The 23,805-nt window shown below is 45.5% G+C and overlaps 1 protein-coding gene across 3 annotated transcripts in view; it reads left to right on the forward strand.

Annotated features, from left to right (window-relative positions):
- LOC106636987 (dipeptidyl peptidase 4 omega) overlaps nucleotides 1-23,805 on the forward strand; it is a 211,792-nt gene that overhangs the window by 73,030 nt on the left and 114,957 nt on the right. The window contains exon 1 of one of the 3 annotated variants that reach the window (XM_014349595.2): nucleotides 1,965-2,109. The exons of the other annotated variants lie outside the window; for them this stretch is intronic. Within the exon in view, the coding sequence (XP_014205081.2) occupies nucleotides 2,053-2,109 (57 nt within the window). The 5' untranslated portion in view covers nucleotides 1,965-2,052. Of the gene's footprint in view, nucleotides 1-1,964; nucleotides 2,110-23,805 lie in introns of those variants that run through there. 3 annotated transcript variants of the gene reach the window in all.

Raw genomic sequence — 23,805 nt, forward strand, 5'->3', positions numbered from 1 at the left:
ACGGCAAGTCAACGCGGTCGAGAATTGGGAAAAATCAAATCGCTCGAGAGCGCCTCGCGACGCTAGAAAGCAGCCTTGGACCGGGTAAAACGAGACAAAAAACAACACGCTCTCTCTCCCTCTTCTTCTCTCGCTTGCATAGCTTCCTTTTCCGAAAATTCTCAAAGCAGCCCCCCCCCTTTTGGAGCGTCGTGTCCTGTATCTCCTCGGCCCGGAAAACGAGGGTGCCATAGATAGACGGACACACGACGGGAGAGCTACGGGTGGGCAAAAAGAGGAGGGTAGTGTAGAAGAAGTGGACCGGCATAAAGGAGTGATGGAACAAAAGAAGAATGGCCCAGAGCTAGCTGTCTGGCGCGTATCAGAAGATCGAAAGGAGAAAGAGAGGTAGGGATGGGGCTGAAGAGCGGAAAAAAGGTCGCTAGCGCCGGCGGCGGCTCTTCAGAATAGCCGATGACAGCCCGGAGCGCAATAAAGCTGTGCAGTGCCTAGTAATAAAAATAGCAGCAGCAACTCAGGAGAAGGAAGAGCAACGGGGAGGAGCAATAACTGTGAGTGTGCACACGGGCATCAATTTTCCCGGCGAGTCGTCAAAGCGGACAACAAGGACGGGTCTGCTCATTTAGGGAAATCCGCATTAGAGCCGCGAGACGAATCCCGGAATAAACGAGCTCCTGCAACTGCTCCGGGGGGTGAATCTCTCGACGTACGAGCGCTTTTATTCATAAAATCAAAGCGCCGTGCCTCCCTCCTTCTTTCCTGTCAAAGAGAAAAGGGAAGTCCTTTCGGAAGGGCAGGAGGAGCTCACCTGATACTGCGTGTGCCTGACACCGGAATAAATGGGAGGATATCGATTAACAATTTGGCAGACGCGCGTTGCACGGCGCCGTTTCAAGAAGAAGAAGAGGAGCAGGAAGTGATTGCCTCGCTATTTTCCCTCTCGACTGGCTTCGATAGCCGGTCAATTTTTCGAACTACCCCGTGCGTGTGTGTCTCCACGTGCCAGGGTGATCTGGGGTAAATGCGTTTCAGATTTTACTCGGAAAAATTGGTTTTCTTTTCTCTTTTTTTTTTATCCTCGGTGTACCGGTACATGTTTATACACGCACGGTATATTTCCAAGGTGTAGAGCGAGGGGGTGGGGTGAAACAGTGTATTTCGCGCCCGATTGCGCCTCACCATGGGAATCGTGAATAATGCAATGACACGCCGTTCCTCCAATGTTTTACTGCATAAAGTTTGCGATCGAGTGGAGGTTAATTTGCGATTTATGCGCGACACTGTCGTGAATGAAAATCAAGCACAATCCCTCATTACGTATTGAAGCGCGTGTCCCAATTGCATTGGCACACCGCAGGTGTATGTTTATATATATATTAAATACCAATGCAATTTCGGCTCGGCTGATTTCGCGCACTTTAATTTCAGGTCGCGTTGCGTAATTTGTACGCGTTCTCGATTGTTTGATCATTGATTTTCATCCGCAGAGTATCAAAGGGACAAACATCAGTCGCTTCGGACTTCGTTGATCAAGTTGATGCCACGAAGTCAAAGTTTCTTGCTTGTAGTGAGAAACTCAACTGGCGTTGGCGTGTACAGTTCAGTTAGGTGGAAACTGCACTTTAACGCGAAACCAAACAGATCCAATGTAACCTCCACTCGTCTCCCTTTCCCCTGTCCATTTGTGCATAAGCATAAATTAGCAAATGGAAATTACAGCAGCCCCGGCAGTATACATAGTTGTAAAATCTCGAGAGCTACGAAGCACAGCAAAGTGAGGGGGGGCGGCGGTATCAGCCGGGGCTCGCAATCGATATTCTTTGGCGGTGCTCTCGCGTGCGGAGCAGAAATTTATCTCCCGAGAAAATCGGCCAATAAAACGAGCGACGCTTTTTTTTCCTGCGGGTATTGCAGTGGCTGTCGAAGACGAGCTGGTGGTCCCCCACTTCGATGCAGTGCAGCGCGAGTCGGCGATAATTGCCGTCGAGGAGCCGAGGAGTAGCTAGCGTTTGGTCTTGGGGAGGAACAGAGGACGAAAGGTAGAGGAAGAAGATGGCAGTGGAGACAGCCAGTGGGATAGACATCTGCATGGCGAGCCAATCCAGACAGGTAATCCATACGGTGTACATGTTATACTGCATAAAGGGGGGAACGATTGGTCTCTGATTTTTCACGAGCTTTTGCAAAAAAAACATTTTTTTCCGTCGATCCTCCCGTTACGTCAGATTGAAATTACTGGTTAAAGTACATCGAGGGTTTTACGGTTGCATTCAGAGCTTCACGAAAGTTATCTTGGTATTGCATTTTAAGAGCACTGTGTTAACAACAACTTTTGTTTCTTTATATTTTTCAGCAGGGCATAATATTAATTTATAGTTTTCAATTGATGCTACACCACTAAAGTGTAATATGATTTATCGCTAATTATCATAATATTTTCTTGTTTTTACAAAACATTGTTATCCTTAACTTTTCGTAAACAGATTTTATTACCACACGTTAATACTATCAATTACAATTTTGTATTACATTAATTTGTTGGGGCTTTAAATTAATCAATACCAATTGGAGCGAAGTACTTGTGGCTGACCAAATATTAACTGTAAATTAGATCTTACGTATTGTCTGACTGAATGTTAATTTTAATTACTTGATAAACAAAATAATGTCAAAAAAAATTGTGTCTGACCGAATATTGTCTATAACTACTGGACAACTGAAATTGAGCCTGAATAAATATGCCTGACCAAATACTGACTGTTTCTACTTGATCATTTAAATGGGATACCTGAGAAGGTTATAGTGTGTGACTCGATACAGACTGTGACTACTTAACAAACGGTATCGTGTACGGATACTTGCAGCTGACCGTATATTGACAGTGACTACTTGGCAAACTAAATTGAGTCCAAATTATTTAAAGCCGACTAAATACTGCCTATCACTATTTGTCGAAAATTAGACTTGAACACTTTCGTTGGATCGAATACCGACTGTAACCACTTGATTTCCTAGTTTTTACAAAGCGTTATTATTGTTAAGGTACTTTATAGTAGACAATTTATAATTTAGGTACATGTCAAAAAAATGTTGAAACTTTTCACAAACAGATTTTATTACCACAAATTAATGCTATCAATCACAATTTTGTGTTACATTCACTTGTAGCCGCTTTAAATTAATCAATATCAACTAAGATTGTTATCTTTCATCTAATATAATACTCGTCAAGTTTAACATTAATTGAAACAGTCGTCACAATATTTTTGTGAATAAAATTTTTCACCTACACGCGGCAATGCAAAACACTTGCGACTCTGAACAGCGAAGACCGTATTCATCGTCTCTTTATTTTCTTCCAAGACAACACAATATTTCTATCAGCAAATGCGTGTCTCTATTCGTTCACGATCCGAGTTAGGGCTCTCAAGGTATCTACGGACGAACCAAAGTTTTCGTCACCACGAGGCTTCCCCCGGGTCTTTACGAGAGGCCGCAAAGATTTACAGGCACGTCACACTGGCCAACCTCTCGGTACCCCTGGACTTTTTTGTTCACATGCAGGGCCGTTCTCGCTTTACTTTTCGCGCATTTTACGACGACGAGGCGGGACATGAATTTGGTCGCAGGCCGGATATTGGCGCGTCCATCACGGCCCATGCAGGCGTATGACGCAAAACCGCGATAAAGAAATGGAAGGCGGGGGATGAATTTGAAAATTTTCCGTGTTCCCCGCATACATGAGCTCATTCGCGTGATGTACAGCCACGGAGGTTGGATGCAAGGGGCTCGCAATCGGCTCTTCAATTATCCGGGTCCTGTAGGCATGTAGCCTCCTCGTAGGGGAGCGTGACGGAGGATGACGGAGGGGCACAGATGGAATGCAATTTAGCGATTGGGTCGTTCGCTCTCGGCAAGCTCAAGAGGAATGGCCTCCGAGGAGACGCTTCTGGTATAGGTAAGAGCGAGTGTGTCAAAAGCACGAGGCGTACGTGCGCCGGGGTCTAACGGAGGAGTGCGAGCTCGTAAAGCTCCGGTACTTAATGTCACCAGTATCGCGGGGCTCGTACGTAGAAGCCGTGCAAGAAGTTACGGGGGTGTACGCGTGCCTATACCCGTCTACTCTCCATTGATGGGACTAAGTGTGGGTTGTAAAAGATCGACTATCAACGTATGTGGGTCATTTCGAGGAAACTCTTAATGCTGTGGCGGCCCATAGTGCTGTAAGCAATTTTGGAAACGAAATGGGTGAGCTTTGGATGGTTCAAAGATAAATCCATCATTGTTTTACTATCAAAACTGTTCCGTAATAGGATACTTGAGATCTGACTTGTTTATTTTAATAACATGCAGGTGCAGTATAAATTTTGCAACAAGTATAAAATATTTCCATATGACGCGTTGCAATGGAAAACCATCAAACGGAACCCTTGGGACTTACAAGTAAATAAAAATAGTCAACAAATTCAATTTAAACGTAGCAAACAGTGACAAAAACTAAATTGCTTCTAATTTGAATTTCCGTGACACCCGAGTAAAACTTGTAATGGCATCGCGTTGGGCCAAACTTTGGATATAAAATGTACCAGCTCGAAGAATACACTTGGGCACTCGAGCGCTAATATGAAGTGAAGATTAATAATCCTGACAAGGATCCCACGAGGTTCGCAACGAAACTTCACCCTCATCTGCGAAATTCACTCGGCACGAATCAAACTTTCAAGCTCTTGCTCATGACCACCTATTCCTTGACTCGAAATTGTGGAAATAAAGCCCACATTACTCTTGTACCAGTATAGGCTGATGATGAGGGGCGTGTATCGCGTCTCGCCTGTGTATTACCAAGACAGTATAGGTACGTTAGGTAGATGCGGGGGAAAAGAGAAAAAAGCTCTGGAAATCGAGGAAGAAACACGGACACAACGAGTAAAAAAGAGAAAGAGCAAAAAAAGGGGGAGGGGGAAGAAAGATAAGGCTCATTGCTTTGGCGTGTGTCGTTGCTCCCCCGGAGAAAGGGTAAGAACCACAAGCGCACCCTTCCCGAAACTTTGTTTCATGTATATATATACAGACGTATCCCAAGTGCGCACGAGCTAGCAACGTTGATCTCGCTACCACACGCGGGTTATCAGCTTCTCGTCCTTCGCTCGTTGTTCTCCCCCTGCTACTTGCACGCCAGAATCCAGGAGCATCCCCGAGTAGTTTTACCAGATAAGCAAACTACTCCCGATTCGCGTAGGGCAGCCGTCAAAATTTCGCCTGACGTGCCGCTACAGCGTACTTTGCTTCCACGTCGCAGAGTCCCCGGTCCTCCTTCGGGAGGGTGAGTTTGCGGGAGGTCGATTAGTTTGCCGGAACAATTAATCACCTTAACGCGTTTGCGCCTATACCCGTCCCTCGAAGCCCCCGGACGTGCCGGTACGTGCTTTATCTGCCCACCTCTCGAGCGTGTACGTACAGGAGGGACAGCTTTGTGTGGTCGGCTTTTCCTTTTTCCCTCTGTCCCCTATTATTTCTTTCGCCCGTCTGATGCCCGTCTGTCTGTTTGTGGCTCCCCATGCGGGAGGGATAAGACTCCGCGTGACTTTGGCTCGCGGCGGAGTCGATGGTAATTTCTTACTTTTTTTTTCTCCCCCTCCTTTTATACAGACGAAAGTTGTTGCTGTTTTATGATAAACGACTCGAGGGGCTGCGGGATGATTCTTCACGCCCCCGGCGTTTATGCTGATCCGTCCCGCGTAGCGCATAATACAGAGTCGAAGGTCGCATCGATATGTGATAGTTGTTATGCAGGAGGAGACTTTTTTCTTTATAATTGACCTGGTACTTGCTATCTTCTCCCAAGTATGTGCTTCCATGATGACTAGCGTGTCGCACCAGCTCGTTTATTCTTTCAATTAGTTCGTTTGAATCCCCTGCTGTCGCGCGTTGGATCGATTTTTAATTACTCAAAAAGTTCTGATGATATACGGTTGTGCCCAGTTACAAGTTGCGCGAGAAAAGCCGAAGAAACACAGAGAGCAAAGTCATAAGGAAAAAGAGAAACACGAAATGAATCATCCTCTTGGGATAAAGTATATACACACGCTGGCTTCTTAGCATTTTTTCCGAGTCCCCGTTTAATTGGCTCATCCCCCCCGCCCCTAATCCCCCGGAAGCGCAGAAGCGAATGTTTATTTCGGACGGTAAATCTTGGTAATTCGAACGGAAAATATCCTCGGGACTCTCGAATTAAACATTTTCCCCCTCGACTCGTGCAAACGGATCGTAACGAGCACCTTTCTCGAACGCAAACGCCTCTTGAAAAATTCCAAATGCGCAAGTAGATCAAAAATATTTTCCAAGCAAACTCTCGCGGAAACTGGGACTAGAGCGCGACTCCGCGATTTCCAACGATTATTTCCTCTTGCTATGAATGCACACACGAGAGAACGCACAACGCACGTCGGTGCGCAAAGAAATGGTTCACCGAACGACAGCATAGAAGCAGCAAAAAAAAATGGAGACAGTCCAAAGTTACGGGAAAAAAAAAAAAAAAAAAAAAAAAAAAAAGAAGGAGATAAGTGTAGTAGGTTTCATCGTGAAAATCTGTGCGATCCGCGTGCACGCGGAGAGGACCTACATATACGCGCATAAACACACTCACACGATGCTCACACGCGCGACAGTGAGAAAGAGGGAAAAGTAGAGCGAAACGGTCGTGGGAAAATATGTGGGGATAAAGCACGTCGCCGAGACGGCAAGAAGCACTTGGTACACACACGTATAGGGCAGACGAGGCTCGGAAAAGCGCTTTCCCCGTTACTCTCGGGAATCTCGGCACCGGCTATGGATTTTCGCTACGTGACTAATACCGAATGCCGTGGGCCTCCTCGCTTTTACCCCCCCATTGCCGTTATACGTTATAGTTACGTACATACGTACGCCCACGTATGTATATATCATAGAGTGTCATACTCACGGGTAATGCGTACACGTATATACATATATACAGCTACGTGTGCGTGCATTAGACGCGACTGCAGCACGCGATACACCGAATGGATGTTTTATGCATCGCAATATACCACTGATGTGTATACCTATGCAAATACCACGTATATGTATATACATATCGATGACGATGGTGGTGTTGACGTTTCGATTGCGTGAGAGTGCGGGTAGCTTTTCATGCAGCGTTACTAGGCCACTGGGCCTCACTGCACGTACGTATCGGCTTACTCACCCTTTGATTTTTGCTCGACTCTATACCGTCATTTCCCCCGTCTCGTCACCCCACTCCAGCTCTTTTTCATCCCACTTTTATCAGCCTGTACTAGAACGTTACGAGCCCAATCTCCGCCACCATTTCTCTCTCTCCAAAGACTCAATTAAACGTCCTCGTATCATCTTTCCGAATGCCAATGTCCTCCAGTCCGTTGAAGCGCGTAGGCTTTTTTTTTTCTCGTCGCACTACACGAGACATCGGCCGATGTATTATTCAAATGAGCTCGGAGTTTTTGCTCGCGTTTTTCCTACCGGGGGCATGTATATACGATGCAAATGATCCCTCCCCGACATAGGCACGAGTACTTGGATGTCAACAACGGGCGAGAGGTCATTTTTTAGCCACTTGAGTTTTTTCGAGCATCAATATACACGTGACCGCGACTGCCGATCGAGTACGTCCGGCTGGTTGATATTATTTTCCGCTCAAATAACGATTCGACGATGAACGGGAATAATCGTGGGATGAGGATTAAACGGATTTTGATGGCACGCAAACGCATAGTTATCCTTACCAATTACCTATGAGTCTCGATCGAATGGCAGGATAGTTGGTTATGTACTAAAAACTGGCAGGCGAACTGGCACAAGTGAAAGGGGGTAATTAGCTAAGCCGGAACATTACGCAAATCAAGCGGCATTCGTCAACTGTATGTCCATGCATTTGTGTATTTGTTGTTATGCAACGTTTAATTAATGATGGGTTGTATGAGTGCGACGGGGGGAAGACTCGGTCACCACCAAAATGTTTGATGAGACTCTTTGCCACGTACGTACACATAGAGTTTTTTTACTTTTCTCAATACCCTTTTCAAAACACGATGTGTATGTTTGATCCTTGATGAAAATAAAACTTGCAAAAATCCATTAGTGGTTTCATGGAACGGATGTACTTATATCGATTGTTTGATCAGCACGACCCGTCAAACAGCACATCACACACCTCGGTAGTACAATCTCCAGCTGTCACGCAATTAACCAGGCCTCACACGCAACGAAACATCGTTGGCGTTTAACGCGCTGAGTACAACACAAACGAGGGAGTAAGTATCGCCCGTCAGTTCCCGAAATGACACGGATAGCGGCGGAACGGGAATTGGGGTCAAACAACGTCAACGAAGCCTTTGTCGTTACAAGTACACATCGGAATGTTCGTGCGCGATCGATACCTCACGCGCACTGCAGAAGAAGGGGGGGGGGGAAACATCAGTATGTGCTCGCGTGACAGGGTAATTCACAAAGCCCCATCATACTAATTGATAATCGGACTTGTAACTCTTACGGTAGAGCCCGAGCTCGAGTGGCCCATACGCATACAGGTATAGGTATATAAGGGGGTTGGGGGGTAAGGGCTGGTTTTCAAGTGCCAGCAGAGCGAGGAGCTTGGACAGGATGTACAGCCCCGGCGTCGATTAATTAAGTCGTCCATTCGAGGCGCGAGCCCGCCAAGCAATAACGCAACTAATAACTCTGGCCCCTGCCTTCCCCCCTGCTGCCTCCCTTGGACTTCCGAGGCTCCTGCAGCACCTCCCTCATCCGCCACTTGTACGCCCGTATATCACGCGGGCACACACGTGCGCGCGCGGGGGTATAACAGAAGAGAGGAGGAATTGCAACAGCAGCAACGAGACCAAGAGCGAACGAGCGACGACGTGATTACATCCGGGTAACATGCGTTGTGCTAGGAAACCCCTCCACCCCGTCTCTGTGGCCCGGTGATGTAATGCCCGTGCTTGCTTCAGTGAGCGCAGCAATGACCGCCCCGTCCATCTCACCCCCCCCCTCCCACATTGGATGACGTGATTTTGTTGCGGCGCATCCGAGTTTGGTCGATCCAATTTTTCCTCTCTCTCCCCCGTGCGCCCCTGTAAAGGAACAATTCACGGTGTTGTTATTGAACGGGGGCCACGGGGGCCAACATAATGAAGCTGGAAAGGAGTAATTAACGGTATATCATCGACAGCGCTCGATCGGCCACTGATTCCAAGCCTCGTTTCGAATAAATCAGCCGCAGAGAGCTGGCTAAGCACGGATAGCCCGATCCATCGATATCGGGGGTGCGTTTGATGTACGCGTGTTGGCCCGGTATCTCCTTTGCGGCAGAAGCAGCTATTGCTCGCTGTGTCCACCGAATTGCCATTAAAGCCGGGACTTGATTTGCGCGCCTGGGCTTTTGATGTGCGTCTCCGATCGGTGGCGTTTCCAGGCAATTGCCGAGATTGACGCAGCCAAAAGGGGGGCACCAATCGACGCAGTTGGTTACGTTTTTTCCTTCCCTCGTCAGACATTGAACGCCACTGGGGAGGGGGGGTGAAGCGATCGGTCGAAGGGAGCCAATGGTAATTTTAGAAAAATGTTGAGAAGACAGGGGGGTGGCGAGAAAGAAAAAAAAAAAAAAAAAAAAAAGGAAACAACTTTCTCCAACGCAAGCGAACCCCCGGATTTAATCGCGAATCAATAATTATGAGAAGCTGAGGAGTGGGGGGTGGTAAAGTTAATAATTAAATTTTCAGCCAAGGGAAGATTGAATATCGCCGCGAGCTTTTGGGTACACGAATCATTTGAAACACGAGGCAATTTTTCAAAGCCATCGGGAGCGCCGAGAGGGAGGAGCAAAAAGATTAACGATGATAAAAACAGGCGGCGGAATTAATTTTCGGTCGACTCGTGGAGAGACAGGCAATAGGCCCTTTTGCATGCGTGTACACTGCGCGCACATCAACTGCAAACGCAGCACACACACACATCGTTAACTCGCACATATCCAGATGTATCCGATGGTGCGATATCCAGCGTCAATCAATCAAATGCACGTGATTCCATGTATGTGTACACACACGCACACATAGAGATTCAGACACGCGTGTTTATAATATAGTGGGTGGTGTGGCGGTGATTAATCGCGCTTGAGAAATCGTGGGTACGGAATCTCTCGCCTTCTTATTCTGCTTCCGTAGGTACCCCTCGTTTTTTTTTTTTTTTTTTTCTTCCCTTCACCGGAATGTCGGCTCTTGCGGCTTAAAACCATACACCCACCAGCTTTTTTGCCACGCCACCACCGGCCCCTAAGTGCATGCGGGATCAACGAGGTCGGCTTAATTAAAGCACATGCTCCTTGCAGCACTGCCTGCACGAGCTCGCTGAAGCCTACACCACACACAGAAAGAGCGTACAGGTATAACCTACGCATGGGTCCTTTGACTTTCAGACCCGTGACCTTAATAAGGCTCTTTCTTTCCCTCATCCTGAAACATGTGGGGTAGCAGTATATTGGGTATGGAGCATTGAAGATCGATTTCGATGACTAGCTCAAAGTATACATATACTATATGCGGATTAGCACAGTGGCTCATAAGCTGCAGTTATTATACAGCTCGGGGGCTTAAGATGTATGCTCGCGAGTCAGAGACGGGGGCCTCATCACCGACTTGGGCTCGCACCTCTGGGAAGCTTATTCCTCGTGTGAGTTTTTCCAACTGTGGTTCCATGGTTCGGAAGTCGTGTAGGATGTATATCGGCCGTTGCTGTGTAAGTGATTGATTCCAATGACGGTAGCGCATGTACACAGCAATGCAAATTCGCTGTAAAATTAAAAAAAAAAAAAAAACAAAAAAAAAAAAAACCAAACCAAGTCAATTAGGAGTAAGTCCCATGACTCATGAGGATATTATACATGCTATAACGTGTATTTAGTAAGACTCGTTTGTACGACACAAGTGTATATATATACATCAGAGTAATTTCCAAAGTAGATATGTTATACAAATGTTAAGCTACACAGCGCGTGTTACATTGGCCCTGCGATTGCAACTAGTTTGTATTTATGCGGGATCTGCGGGGTCCGCTCAAACGAAACAAACTACCGGACTTTCCGACTTACCTACTTCATGCTTCCTTGGCCGTTTTTAAAGCTTTCCCCCGTATCGAGGTATTGTGCCCGTGTATATAATTACATGGTTTTGCAAAGGGCATAGGTATAACGGGGTTAATTGGTTTTTTGAAATATACCCACATACGCGGAAAAAGGCAAGGCTAAGCAGGAGCTGATAGATTATTTAAGTTGGCTCGTAACTCGATACAGGTATATATAATAGCGGATACTCGGTCCGGGGGAATCAAGTTCCAAAGCTATTTGCCCTGTGCTGCAGGGATCCAAGTTGTTTTGGGCGTGGCTCGTTCCGATTCTCTTAATTGGCGGTGAGACTCGATTCGCGGGACATGGTAAGTCTCTCTGCCTCTACACGCATCATTCTCATTTGGTAGTTGTGGTACCCTCTCTGTATCATTTGATTCGATAGTAGTGGTAAAAGGTCGATGGCTCAAAGTGGAAATAAGGTCGGACTATTACGACAAAGTGAGCCCATCCACAGCGAGACGTACGCGAGAGGGTAAAGAAAACTTTGGGATCTCGGCTGGGAAAATGAAATCTAGACGGCTCGATAACTGTGAGCCGTAACAACAATTTTCATCGCTGATCCTGTTATTGGGAATTAGTACTTACACCCTGTAAATATATGATGTAGCAGCAACGTGTAACATTGTCCCACGGGCACGTTGAACATACCATTGTGTAAACGACAAGTTTCAGATGTCGGGCTAAAATTACCAGTCCGTCATTTGCTCCCGGTCGCAGTTGCTACTGTTTACGTTAATTAAACAAAGTTAATTCAAATGACCAGCTGGTCCGAAAACTGTAATTGCACGAGCGTATATGCAAATCACCCCGTTGTGCGTAACCGCCCGTATCAACCGGAAAAGCATTTGCACTGAAACACACACAGGCTCGCTTGCAGTGCTCCCGAAATGCACTTACCGATTTTTTACTAGCAAAACTTTGCTCAGGGCCGATAAAGTTTTAATGTACCTTCGAAAATCTGGGAGCAAGACGTAATATAATTGCGAAGGGTAAAAAAAAAAAAAAAAACACCTTGCTAAGTGGCGGTGGAAAATTACCTCGTTCGGAATTCCCGAAGTGTAATTCCGATTGTACGGTAGTGCGAAGCAGATATTTTCGGCAGGGGAATAAAACAATCGGCGCAAGTATGTTTGTACTTGTAGTCGCGTTGGGGCTTAATGGGCTACGGAGGTGCAGTGTTATACGGTATAGAGCCACTCCTGCGAGCAAGGGCATCGGGGAAATCAATCGAATTCAAATGTGTAGTGTTTCCCCTCGGCCAAATTAACTAATTGGTCCTATCCTATTGACCAAATGTACACATCCATTGGGAGTGATTCGAGTTACGTATCGATAATTTTAAAGCAACACGATACTCCAGCGCGCTCGGCGAGAGCAGAATTTAAGGATCGAGACTCCGTCGTTGCCGTCAGCCAAACAATATGATTCTCAAAGTAGTTTTTACGTGAAGAGGTTGTTTGGAAATGACCGTGTCCATATAGGCGCGACCTTCTCCGATGGAGGAACGAGACAGCTAACCCTCGCGATGATGTATATTACAGCGCACTACCGATGCTATATGTACATCGGTAGAGGTGAAAATACAGGATTATAAACTCGTGCGTTGCACGAAACGCGTACGCGGGAAATGAGAACAGAAGCAGCAGCGTTGGCTGATAATAATGATGATGATGATGATGATGATGTCGCTATTGTGCTTGCGTTTCGAGCTTGCGACGCAGCTTTAGAGCAGCCGAAGCGAGCCTCGTTCGTTTCACCCTGCGCTCGTCGTGTGTCTTATCTGTACCCACCAGAGGAATAAAGGGGGGGGTGGGGCGATTAAGCCACTGGCCCGAATTCAGCGGCATTCATCCACCAGTAGCTCGGCAAAGCGGCTAAATGTACACTTTGACTTCTCTCATACCCCGGTTTTTCCTTTTGACTCCCCCCCCAACCCCCTCTCTTTTATGAACGTAAGTGCATGGACGCCGACTCCTTGTCGCTTGTGTTTTCTTTTCGCCGTCCACGCCCTCTCGTCGGAGGGGCTCTGGTTATTTCGGACAAAGTTTTTACAAAGTTCTCCCTGCCTTTGAAGTCTGAATTTATGCGACCGTTTATATACCAAGCGGGAACTGGTTAAGTAAAACGGCGGACGCGAATGGCACGTACAGGACTTACCTCGTTAGAGTTTCCTTGATGGCGTAGGTGGGTGCGTTTGAGCATCCGTCGGTTACGTGACGTGAGAGAAGGTTTTTTTTTCGGAGATAAAGTTTTTCCGAAAAATCGACTTGCAACACGAAATTTTTTTTTTACATTTTTCGTTGGGTGACGGGTACACTCAAAGATGCGACATTTTTATTAAAATTTGGAATTTAAAAATAAATTAAAAAACTACAACTACACTAATACTACAGTGTTTTTGTTGTTGTGAAATAAATTTGGGGTGGAAGATCGTCCTCGATAGACGAATAAAAGAAAAAAATAGGTGTAGTAACAATCTAAATAAATATATATATATACATATATATATATAGATTAAGCTCCAATTTCCCTTATCGAGGGATGACAGATTTTAGGAAAAACAAACGAGTCGGTCGATAGTTTATCAGATGCCATCAAAATATTGTTACTCTTGAACGAGCATGAGTTACTTTTTTTTTTTTTCAAAAAATTTAATTAAAATTATGATATGGAAAAGTATACTTGAATTCATGGAATTCTCGTCAGAGAGGATCAGAGGGGCTTAAAAGCGAAACGAACTTCGTTAAGAGCACAAATCACGTCTTGCATCCCCCCCTCCACCTGATAGGAATAATCCATCGAGAGCATTAGTTGAATCTGCCAAAGTAGCATTGAGAAAAAAAGGGTTCGCAGATCGTTAATCCAAGTGAAAAAAGCTTGGTGGTATACGGTAGGAGGAAAACAAAACACAAAAAAAAAAAAAAAAAAAAAAAACGAGTTGGCAAAACACTTAAGTAACGCGTAAATCCGTTTGACTCGTAAATCCGCGAGCAAACATACAGGCGAGCACGAGCTCGGGTACAGCGCATATGCAGAGCGAAAAGGGAATCAATGCAGTGCAGGAAAAGAGCTCGCGTTGCTGTTGTTCCATTTTCGCGCTCGTTCGGATACGCGTACACACGCGCGAGCCGGGGCTGTAAATCTCCATTTCCGAAAGGGTAGCGGCTGTGCTGCCGCGTGTTTGTTTCTTCCTCTATTTTTGCCAGCGCATAAACATCGTCAAAAAGTCAACTAGACTGAAGGGAGAGAAAATGACAGAGTTACGAGACGCGTGTGGGACCCCCTTCCCTGCAACGTCGTCATTTTCCTCTGGTTGTAAATTTGTATACACGCACGAATTCACGGATTAATGTTACAGCAGTATACTCTAGTGCTTTGAATTTTCAATTTGGAAAATATTCGCTCGTGCTTGTTTCTATGATTAGAAGTAGGGATTTACAGCTCACTTGTGCGTTTAATGACATTATCATACATTATTCATTCAATTTCCTCTGTGGTATATAATTTTTTTTTTTTTTTTTTTTTTTTTTTTCATACATAACTACATTTGAAAAATTTTTAGCAAGTGTAGGATGTGTGGGTGGGGGAGGATGTAGTTGTGGGATTATTTAAAATTTATCTCATGAATATTAATGGAAAATAGTATTTTTTTGCTTCAAGTAATAAAGCACGTTGAAAATATAATTTTTTTCAATTATACTTGTTATATATGTGGAGACTTTACGTAAAGTAACGTGTCTGACTCATTCGACTGTTTCTACTACTCTACAAAACATTACTTGTGACTTTTGCTGAAGTTTTAAGCAAATTCGTTAATTGGTCAATAAACATATCAATACTTGTGTTACGTGTGAGTTTCGATGATTTCATTATTATTATAGCCCTCAACGTACTTATAAATAATAAATAGTTTTTATCGTTATACTACTATAAATGAAATGGCTACACAACATAATGGCTCTATTTAATTGAATATACGTAAAACTCTGAATATCCTAAAACAGTAGAAAGTGATGTCCTAATGCCAATTTTTAAACACTTGCTAAAAAAAATAGTTTTTTTCATGCGTAAAAAAATGGTACTTTTATCAATATTAGTGTTGAGAACAAACCACAAAATGTATCGGCAAACTTCGTACCAATTAACTCGCTGAGGATTTTTCGTTTCCACCAAATAACACATATACGGAAGAAGAAAAAAAAAAAAAAAAAAAAAAAAAGAGGAAAAAAATAGTACATCAGCTCGCTGCACTTGGCAGTTCTTGCAAACGCGTATGGCTCGATTACCTAGATTCGCTAATTAATCAAGGAGTCGTTTGCACAGAGATTGGGGCAAAAAAAGCCAAGCCACTCCGCTATCGCTGCTAATACTGCAGAAGCCAACCTACAGCGAATAAGTAATCTTTTTCGCTTTCTATGTATCCTCCTTCCTCTCCACCAACTCCGCATAGGAATGGAAAAAAAGATCTTCGCTTTTCTGGGCTACGTTGTGAGTACAATATACCTGTATGTACGCAAAACGGGTCCTTAAAATTTTCTTTTTTTTTTTTTTTTCGCCACTCGCGACTCTTTGCGCTTAATTCCCATTTAGACCGAGCTAAAGCCCTTCTTTATTTTCACTCGCGGGTAGAAGAGCCCTCCACCCTTCTTTCGCTGCTACGCGCGCCCTTGTTACCTCTTATACACACCCAGCCCGGCTTTCCTTTCCATCTCTTTCTCCCATTGCTGCTTATCCTTCGCTCTTTTTCACACCCACGGCAGCACGCGCTATAAGCAGCTATCTATCCCTCTTGCCCTTTTATCTCTCCCCCTGTGCGCGTCTTATCTCTCCTTCTTCGGCTCCAGAATTTCCCGACTCCCTATCTCTTTTCAGCCCTGGCTTCTATTCGCCGCACCGAGCTCCGCTCCTTCTGAATTTGGTTAATTTTTTCCTCTCACCCGTTGCCCCGCCCCCCCCTTTTTTTTTCCTCCCCGGCGGCTTATTCTATTTCGCCTATTGCCGCGCTGCTACCGCGCCGCTTTGGGTGTATATAAGGACCACCGTTTGTCCCCCTTTGAGTATTCTGTTATGATTTAAATAGACTTCCTAAACTTTTCTCGGCGCGCACTCGAATTGATAAGGGAAAAGTTGAAAGGACTTTTTCTTGAACTCTCGGAGGTGGGGAAGGGAGAAAAGGGAACGCTTTCGGGAAAATGGGGCTTTTCGTATATAATATGTTAATTTCTTTTTTTTTTTTTTTTTTTTCAGACTACCTAGTGTGTGTATATATACTTGCGCAAAACCAACTTTGCCCGAGCTCTTGTGGTGAGATTAAAAAACGTTTTGCAAACTTAAAACGAAAGTAGAGTTTTCGCGGCCTGGGACGGGGTTATGGGGTGCTTTTGGAAAGAAATCAGCGAATCGATGACACTGAAAATCGCCCCATCCATTATATGAGTAACGGGGCGGGGGGGGGGATAGAAGGACGCTTTTCGAGTTAACCTTTTTTGCCCGTGAATGGAGAGATTGTCGCGTCGTGACCCAGAAAAACGCAAATGGCGCAGGAAAACGATGCCGATTTGGCTCGAACTTTCGGAAGATGCGAAATGTTTCCCCATATGCGACTGGGATTGATTTTTCGGATATCAACAAAGACGGTGGATATAAAGTCGAAAGAGGGCCATTTTTATAATTTCACTGCACATATATACAAGGAGGCTTTCTACATTTTCTACAAAAACAGTATATCCATCGAGGGCACGTCGAGAGCCCAGGTAATCCAGAGAGCATACATGTATAAATAGCCGTGCAGCGAAAGTACCCCTACATAATATACATTCCGGGTGGATATACGATGCCGTATCCATAACCTCGTGTATGTATATGTACGCATTCGCACTAACCCAATGCTACGACGCAAGCATCGCGCCATCCCTTCATGTCGTTCCTCATCAATCTCTCCTGCTTTATTATTATTACGTGTGTATACGACAGCCCGACGACATCGGCCTTCTTTTTTTATACACTCCGTCCTCCGTCAGCACACTTGAACGCACGTATATACGTACACGGAGAGTGAGGGAAAGAGAGTAGATGGTATGTCTTCGGGGCAGCTCTTCTTATGGAAGCGCTGCAGACAAAAGGAGGGAGGCAGAGTATAAGTTGCTGCAGTGTACGTATTACGAGTCTCTTCCTCCTGCTTTTCATGTCCTCTGTCTCTCACCTGCTACACACCCGCACGTGCATTTCTTCTCGGTTGTCGTCTCCATTGCAAAGGATTACCACTTGGCTGTGCGCTGAATGTACACACCCACACCCGCGAGCGTCTCATCTTTGGCCTTTTGGTATTGTATGCCTGCGTATATTACAACAAAAGATAAACTATACGCACACACATCTAAAACTTACCTCTCTGGTCGAGGGAGCGAATTACGATGTATTTATAGGTATACGTACACACCCGTTACGTGTTGAAATCCCGTCAAACCCTCCCTCCTATTTACTTGTTCAACCCCCTGTCCCCTAGAACGCGAGTATACTTTGAGAGGCTTTCACCTCATGTCACATTTCATTATCTCCCCAAATGTACTTGCTATTTGCCAGTTGGCTCGTTTTTTTGGGAAAAACAATGATGTGACGATACTATTATAGTAGAGCAAAGAGAAGCTCTTTTCGACATCGAATTGGTCTCGGCTGATCCTTGAGAGGGGCCCTGTATTTTCATCGTTGCGTAATAAGTAGTTGGAACATGAGATCGGATATTGAAATTTTCTCAATCGCGCGGAGTAAAGTTACTTAGGGGAGTAATTTCAACGTAGCTAACAACACGACTCGAGAAGGGGGGGGGGGAAACGCTACTGCGATCGCTAGGGTATTAAAACTCACCGTGTCATTAAAGTTGGAATTAATTGAAAGAACGAGATAAGAGAAGGTGTATAGGTACGCGGAACGAAATGACTCGGCACGAAATCTGTATACCCCTTGGCCTCGACAACAGTTTCCAAAGGACACGGGAAAGCAAAGAACAACGCGGAGAGCCGAGAAGGGTAGGGCAGGTGGAGCAAAGGAGGCTCGGATTATGCATGTAAATGACTCGTTTTACGTTCTCCGGGGCACTCGGCCGTGCAAAAGAAAGGACCAAGAGACGACGATGGCTCGTAACTGTACCATCGTCCTCGCCACCATCTGCACTGGCCCGTCGAATCACCTCACTCATCGGAGGGGGCGAGAAAAAGATATGGTTAGAGACCGCGAATCGACACCAGCGCAGAAGCCATTCGCGGGGGCTTTGCAAGCGCCGCGAGACTCTGTTCTTCCCGAGCCATTTCGCTTTATTTCCTCTGTATCCGGAGACTTTTATGGCCCACTGCGGCCTGAAAGGCTATTTATTAGCGGTTACGCGCTGCGGCACTCAAGACCGATGGAACTGGTGTTAAGTTTGCGAGCATCTGCGAGGGGGGGCTTGGCAATTTTTGCGCTTCGCCACAATAACAAAGAGAGTGCAGGGATTACGCGCCCAAGTGATGGATGTGTTTAATTCTCACGGCTTTTTACGGACCCCTTTCACCTCACGCGGGTAAAAACTACCGAGAGGATATATAAAAGATAATGGGGATTGGAAATTCAATCCAGTTTGTAAATCAATTTATGAATTGTGATTATGTATATTTATATAGGGTTCGCGTTGATCGTACTTGTATTCCCCAATTTTTGGTTGGAGGGGCCGATCACACGCCCTACAATGAATTGATATTATAATTATGAATCAACGAAAGCACGGCATGACGATTCGATCGACCAATCAATCAATTATTTATAATCCACTCGCTTGGCTCGCAACTTCGCATGAAAATTCAAACCTCGGTTATCAAAGGATCCCCTCTAATTAATTAATACTTTTAATAACAATACCAGTGTGCTCGATCAACAGATCCACAGAGAGGTAGGTTGTGCCCCGTGTATCGATGCCGGGGCTCGATGGCGCCATTAATATTTCCCATTCAATAATAAGCCCGTATAAGCTCGCCACGGGGAGGAGGGAAAAACATTTTCAATTAAGAAAGCTCCGGGGCTCGTGAAATACATCACGAGGACGCGGCAGGACAATGGCAGGATCAGCTCTAAAGTGGTCGGCGCCATCGCAGCTTTACGGTGTACATGTATGGCCGATCGATGCGAGCCGACGACAAAAGGCCCGGTTTTCCCCACACCGGACCTCGTGAGCCACTTGTTACTTTCACGAGCGCTAGTACCCGAGTTTTCTTCACTCCGTACCACGCACGTGTGCGACAACGGGTTGTAAATTCGAGCGAGACTCTTCATTTACGACGACTCGAGTGCCGTGGCTCGGGGAAAATGCTTGGCCGGTGCAGCTTTTACGATTACATCGCTCGCTGCAAAAGATCCGCTGGGATATGACGAGGCGATCGTTCCAACGTGTATTGGAAAGAATGTCTTTTTACCACCGATGACACGTAACAACGACGATACAACGGTTCCTTGGCTGATTGGGGAGAGGTTTTTTCTTCGTACCTCGGGGATGGAAATTTCGGTACAAAGGGACTCATTAGCCGGTCAAACATTAGCATTTCGATCATCGGACGCGACGATGTTGTCAAAGGGCGTCACGCGAGTTCGTAGGTCCTATACAATATGTTGGCGAAACCAGGGATGAGCTTTTTGAAAGGCGGACCATTATTTGGGACGGACGATTATTAATGACCAGCGAGGAGGGTATGCAAATTCTGGGGAAGGGGGTAAGGGCATACGTTACGGGTGGGTATTATACACGGGCACGCCCGCGCATGGGTATATAATACGCGGATTGTAAACGTGGAGGGGAAAATTTAGTAGCGCAAAGGGAGGAAGCCGAACGCCCTCGCGGAGAGCGACAGGTATATTGTATGCACGTCGGGCCCCTTAATGCGCAATGACAACGTAATCACGCGATTAGCAATTACAATTATCGGACGCGCGTGTGTGTGGAGCTCACAGAACCGATTGACCAATTAATCGGCGATCGATGTGTGTGTCGTGTGCTCATATACGTGTGTTGTATGTGTGCTCAGAAATTTATCTCCCACGCGTATTTCTCCCTCCTGTGCTCGCTTCGTGCAAGTGCTTTACTATACAAAAGGGGGGGGGGGGCTTCTCGCTTTATCGGCTGGGACAACAATACGCACCGGCTCCGAGAGTTGCCACATTGAAAATTACTTTGATTTATCGTCCGAGTTTTGCCCGGGAAGTGGCATCGATTCTGCGGCCGCGAACTTTCGACAACGGCGGAGGCAGGGGGCCGAAGGATGCGACTCGGATCGGTATCCTCCGTTATGTGTGCTAGTGCATCGAGGGCTCGTTAAAAAAAACTTTCGGGAAATTGTTTGCCGAACTTTACGCCGTGACCTTGCGCCCATGAAATCGAGTGTACCTCCGGAGAGCCGGGGGATGACAAAGGGTTCTTCTTTTGGCCCGAGTTGCCGGGATTAGCGGATACCGGCAACGAGAAGTGCGGAAGACGATGGAAAAAGAGCAGACAAGTAAGGCGAAGAAGAGGAATGAAGGCCGGAGGTACACTTTCTGCCTCTCGGGCTGATGCGTACGGATGGTTTCGCCCTGCATGGATGAGGAAAGACTCCAGTGGCCGAATGGAGTCACGTACGTATGATGGATCGGAAAACAGCGGACTCGACTCAAGAAAAACCCCCGTAATTGTTATTTTGTTTTCCCACACACGGGAGGCTGAAGAATGCACGCCAGAGATGAGAGAAAAGTCGCGTGCAGGGTCCACTTCCCAGGTATAAGCTTGTAAAAAAAAAATTATCGGCAACAAGCAATCGTCTCAACTACAAGCTTGACTTGTAAAAAAATGCCAAATGACCGACGCGACCAGAAAAAAGAAGAAAAAAAAAAAAAGAAGCATTTCCCAGCAGCGCGAGTCGTCCCCTCGATATTCAAGCGCGTGGAGCGGTAGATCCCCTTGATTCGTCGGCGTGATAAAACCGGTGCACTTCAAGGCAGACAGCTCGGAATTTCATGCATAAGAAAGCAGATGACGGCGTTGTCGAGCTCACGCCGAGCAAAGCGTGCATGATAAATACATCCTCGACGGGAGGGAGGGGTGAAAAAAAAAACAAAAAGGAAGATGCAGAGAGGAGCTGTCAACATTTGAGACTCAGCACACGTGGTGAACAATTAACGCTCGAGACCCGCCGACGTGTGCGGATTCGAGGGGGACGGGAGAGGCTTCGAGATACGCCTGACGAACCGAGGACGAGGCGTGTAACGAAGAGTGCGGCTCTTCGAGGCTTGGCTGCAGGGGGGGGGGATAAGGAGGGAGAAGGACAGGAACGAAAGGGAATGCAGGGCAGGTAACTGGCTTGGGGTGTATTAATCAAGCAAGTCCACAAGCTCGGCTTTTTCCGAGCGTAGATGTATTATTATATGTACAAGTTGGGGAAAAATTGAATCGCCGTCTAATGCGGGAGTAATCGACCGGGGGAGCGATCAAGCTGTGTAAGGGTGGCCCAAATTGATGGGGCAAGAGACACGAGGGCGCACACGTTGCATAAGTAATGAATGTACCTGCTCGAATGGGTAATTATGCACGAGATTACACGAGCGATTGGCTTTCACGTGTCACCATGGTAACCGCCGATGCAACCGATAGGTACACGTGTACCGTGGATTCCGTATTCTTGTACGCAGCTTCAGTCATCGCTCCTTCCCCGGCGAGCTTTTGGCGTTTTATTTTTGCCCGTATACCTATCGAGGATACCCGATTTCGCGTGACTCTCACGTACCACAGTCTCTTCTTAGCCAAACACGCTCCAATGCTTTTTTTTCTTCTTTTTTTATCAGATTTACGATACGGGATACACGAGCTCCGTCTCGATCCCATATCCTCCCTTGGTTAACTTGGTATATTTTTCTGGGCTAGTTACTGGCCATATCTGTGTAAAGCACGACATTTGCTTAAACTGTACGAATTGTTGAAGCTTCAACTTTTATTGCACGAATATTGTACAGGTGCATGGCAGCTGTTTAAATGAGCTTGGGAATGGGACGAACGCTGACAGATTGGAACAATTTTCTCCTCCTTGTCCGGAGAATATTAAGTTTTGAAAATAACCAAGCCTTGGCACAACTGCGGGAAAATCCCTTGTAATTGCCCGAGAAAATTAAAATTTAACTTGATTCGCCAACTTCTTAAGAGGAGATTAGGAATGCCAACTTTTTTTTAAAATTATCCTTACGGCACGCAACTTTTTCCTTTTTTTAAATGTAGAGGACAAAAGTTTTTTTCACACCCGAGTAAAGTAAACCGAAATAAAAGTTCCTGCACTAACAAAATTACCAACTCTGAAATATTTGAATAACACGATGCCTTTTTTTCTTTTTCAGGTGAGTATTTCGACTTGTTTTGACCACACCTACCTGACAAGCAGTATCAGTAAGTTTTGAATTTTTTCCTGTCTTTTTTGATGTACATCATCGTTGAAAAACAGACCCAGAGAATGGAGCTTTATTTGCTATTATATTATCACCATTGGCTACGAGAAACAATGTATACCTACGTTCCCTGAATAAACATTTATAATTTTGAGAGTCAATTGTTTATACTTTTCCCTCTTGAAATTTTACATTTCAAGTAAAAAGTAACAAATTCTAGCACCGTGCATAAAGTAGTCTATTTGCTCACTCGTATGGTAAAAGTAACCATTTCATATAACTTTTCACTTAAAGGAAAAAAAAAAGAAAAACCACAAACACTCCCGCTCAAATTGAACCAATTTGTTCCTCACCGGTGCAAAGACGCGCACAAAATTTAAATGCCAAACAGTGTCTCGCTACTTGACACGAGGGCTCTTGGGCTAGCCTGCCCGCGGGGTCAAAAGAACGTCATTTCGACGCTCGAAATTGAAGATCGGCGAAACAGAAAAGCTCTGTGCTGTGATGAAGTGCATCGGAGCTTGCGCGTAGAGAGCTTTTTGTCACGGTTCGCAGAAATCCTGAAGAGCCTGTAACGAGATGCGCGCTTTCTCGTTGTGACGCCTCCTCTCTTACCTCCTTCCTTCCTTCAATTCTTTTGTTGTACGGCTTGGTGGTAATCTGCGACGGTGACGTTAACGCGCGATATACTTTCGTATACTTTGTGTACGTAGGTAATGCTGAATTGAATAAAAATGGAAAACACTTGAGATAATTTTATCGGAACAAGCTCCCGAGTTGCTGTTTCAATATGTATACCTGAATAATCAGCTTTACTCAAAAGTGGGTATAAGAAACAAGGAGTATTGTCTAAAATATTTACGATCAATAAACAACTTTCAGTATACCACGGTGGGTTGAACGCGATCGCATCGGCAGGAAAGAAAAATAAATGCTAAAAACATCGGAGCTTTCTTTTCCAAGTCTTCGTGGACGCTTGAGGTGGTTCATGCGTAAAATACCTAATTGTCGTCGGAATCTTGAAACAAGCTTGACGAAAGCCGAGACTTAAACATGGGGTCTTGCAAGAATGGCGATATCTTTTTCGTGAAAAAGAAAAAAAAATTTCATCCATCGGAAGTAAATAAAAAAACCAGCACAAGGGAGTTTGGGCAATTCCTCGTAAAATACCTAAATTAATGGCAGAGTCAAAATAC

Source organism: Copidosoma floridanum, unplaced genomic scaffold, assembly GCF_036245765.1.
Source record: "Copidosoma floridanum isolate Cflo_tuat_1 unplaced genomic scaffold, Cflo_Japanese_pri ptg000019l, whole genome shotgun sequence".
Lineage (NCBI taxonomy): Eukaryota > Metazoa > Arthropoda > Insecta > Hymenoptera > Encyrtidae > Copidosoma > Copidosoma floridanum.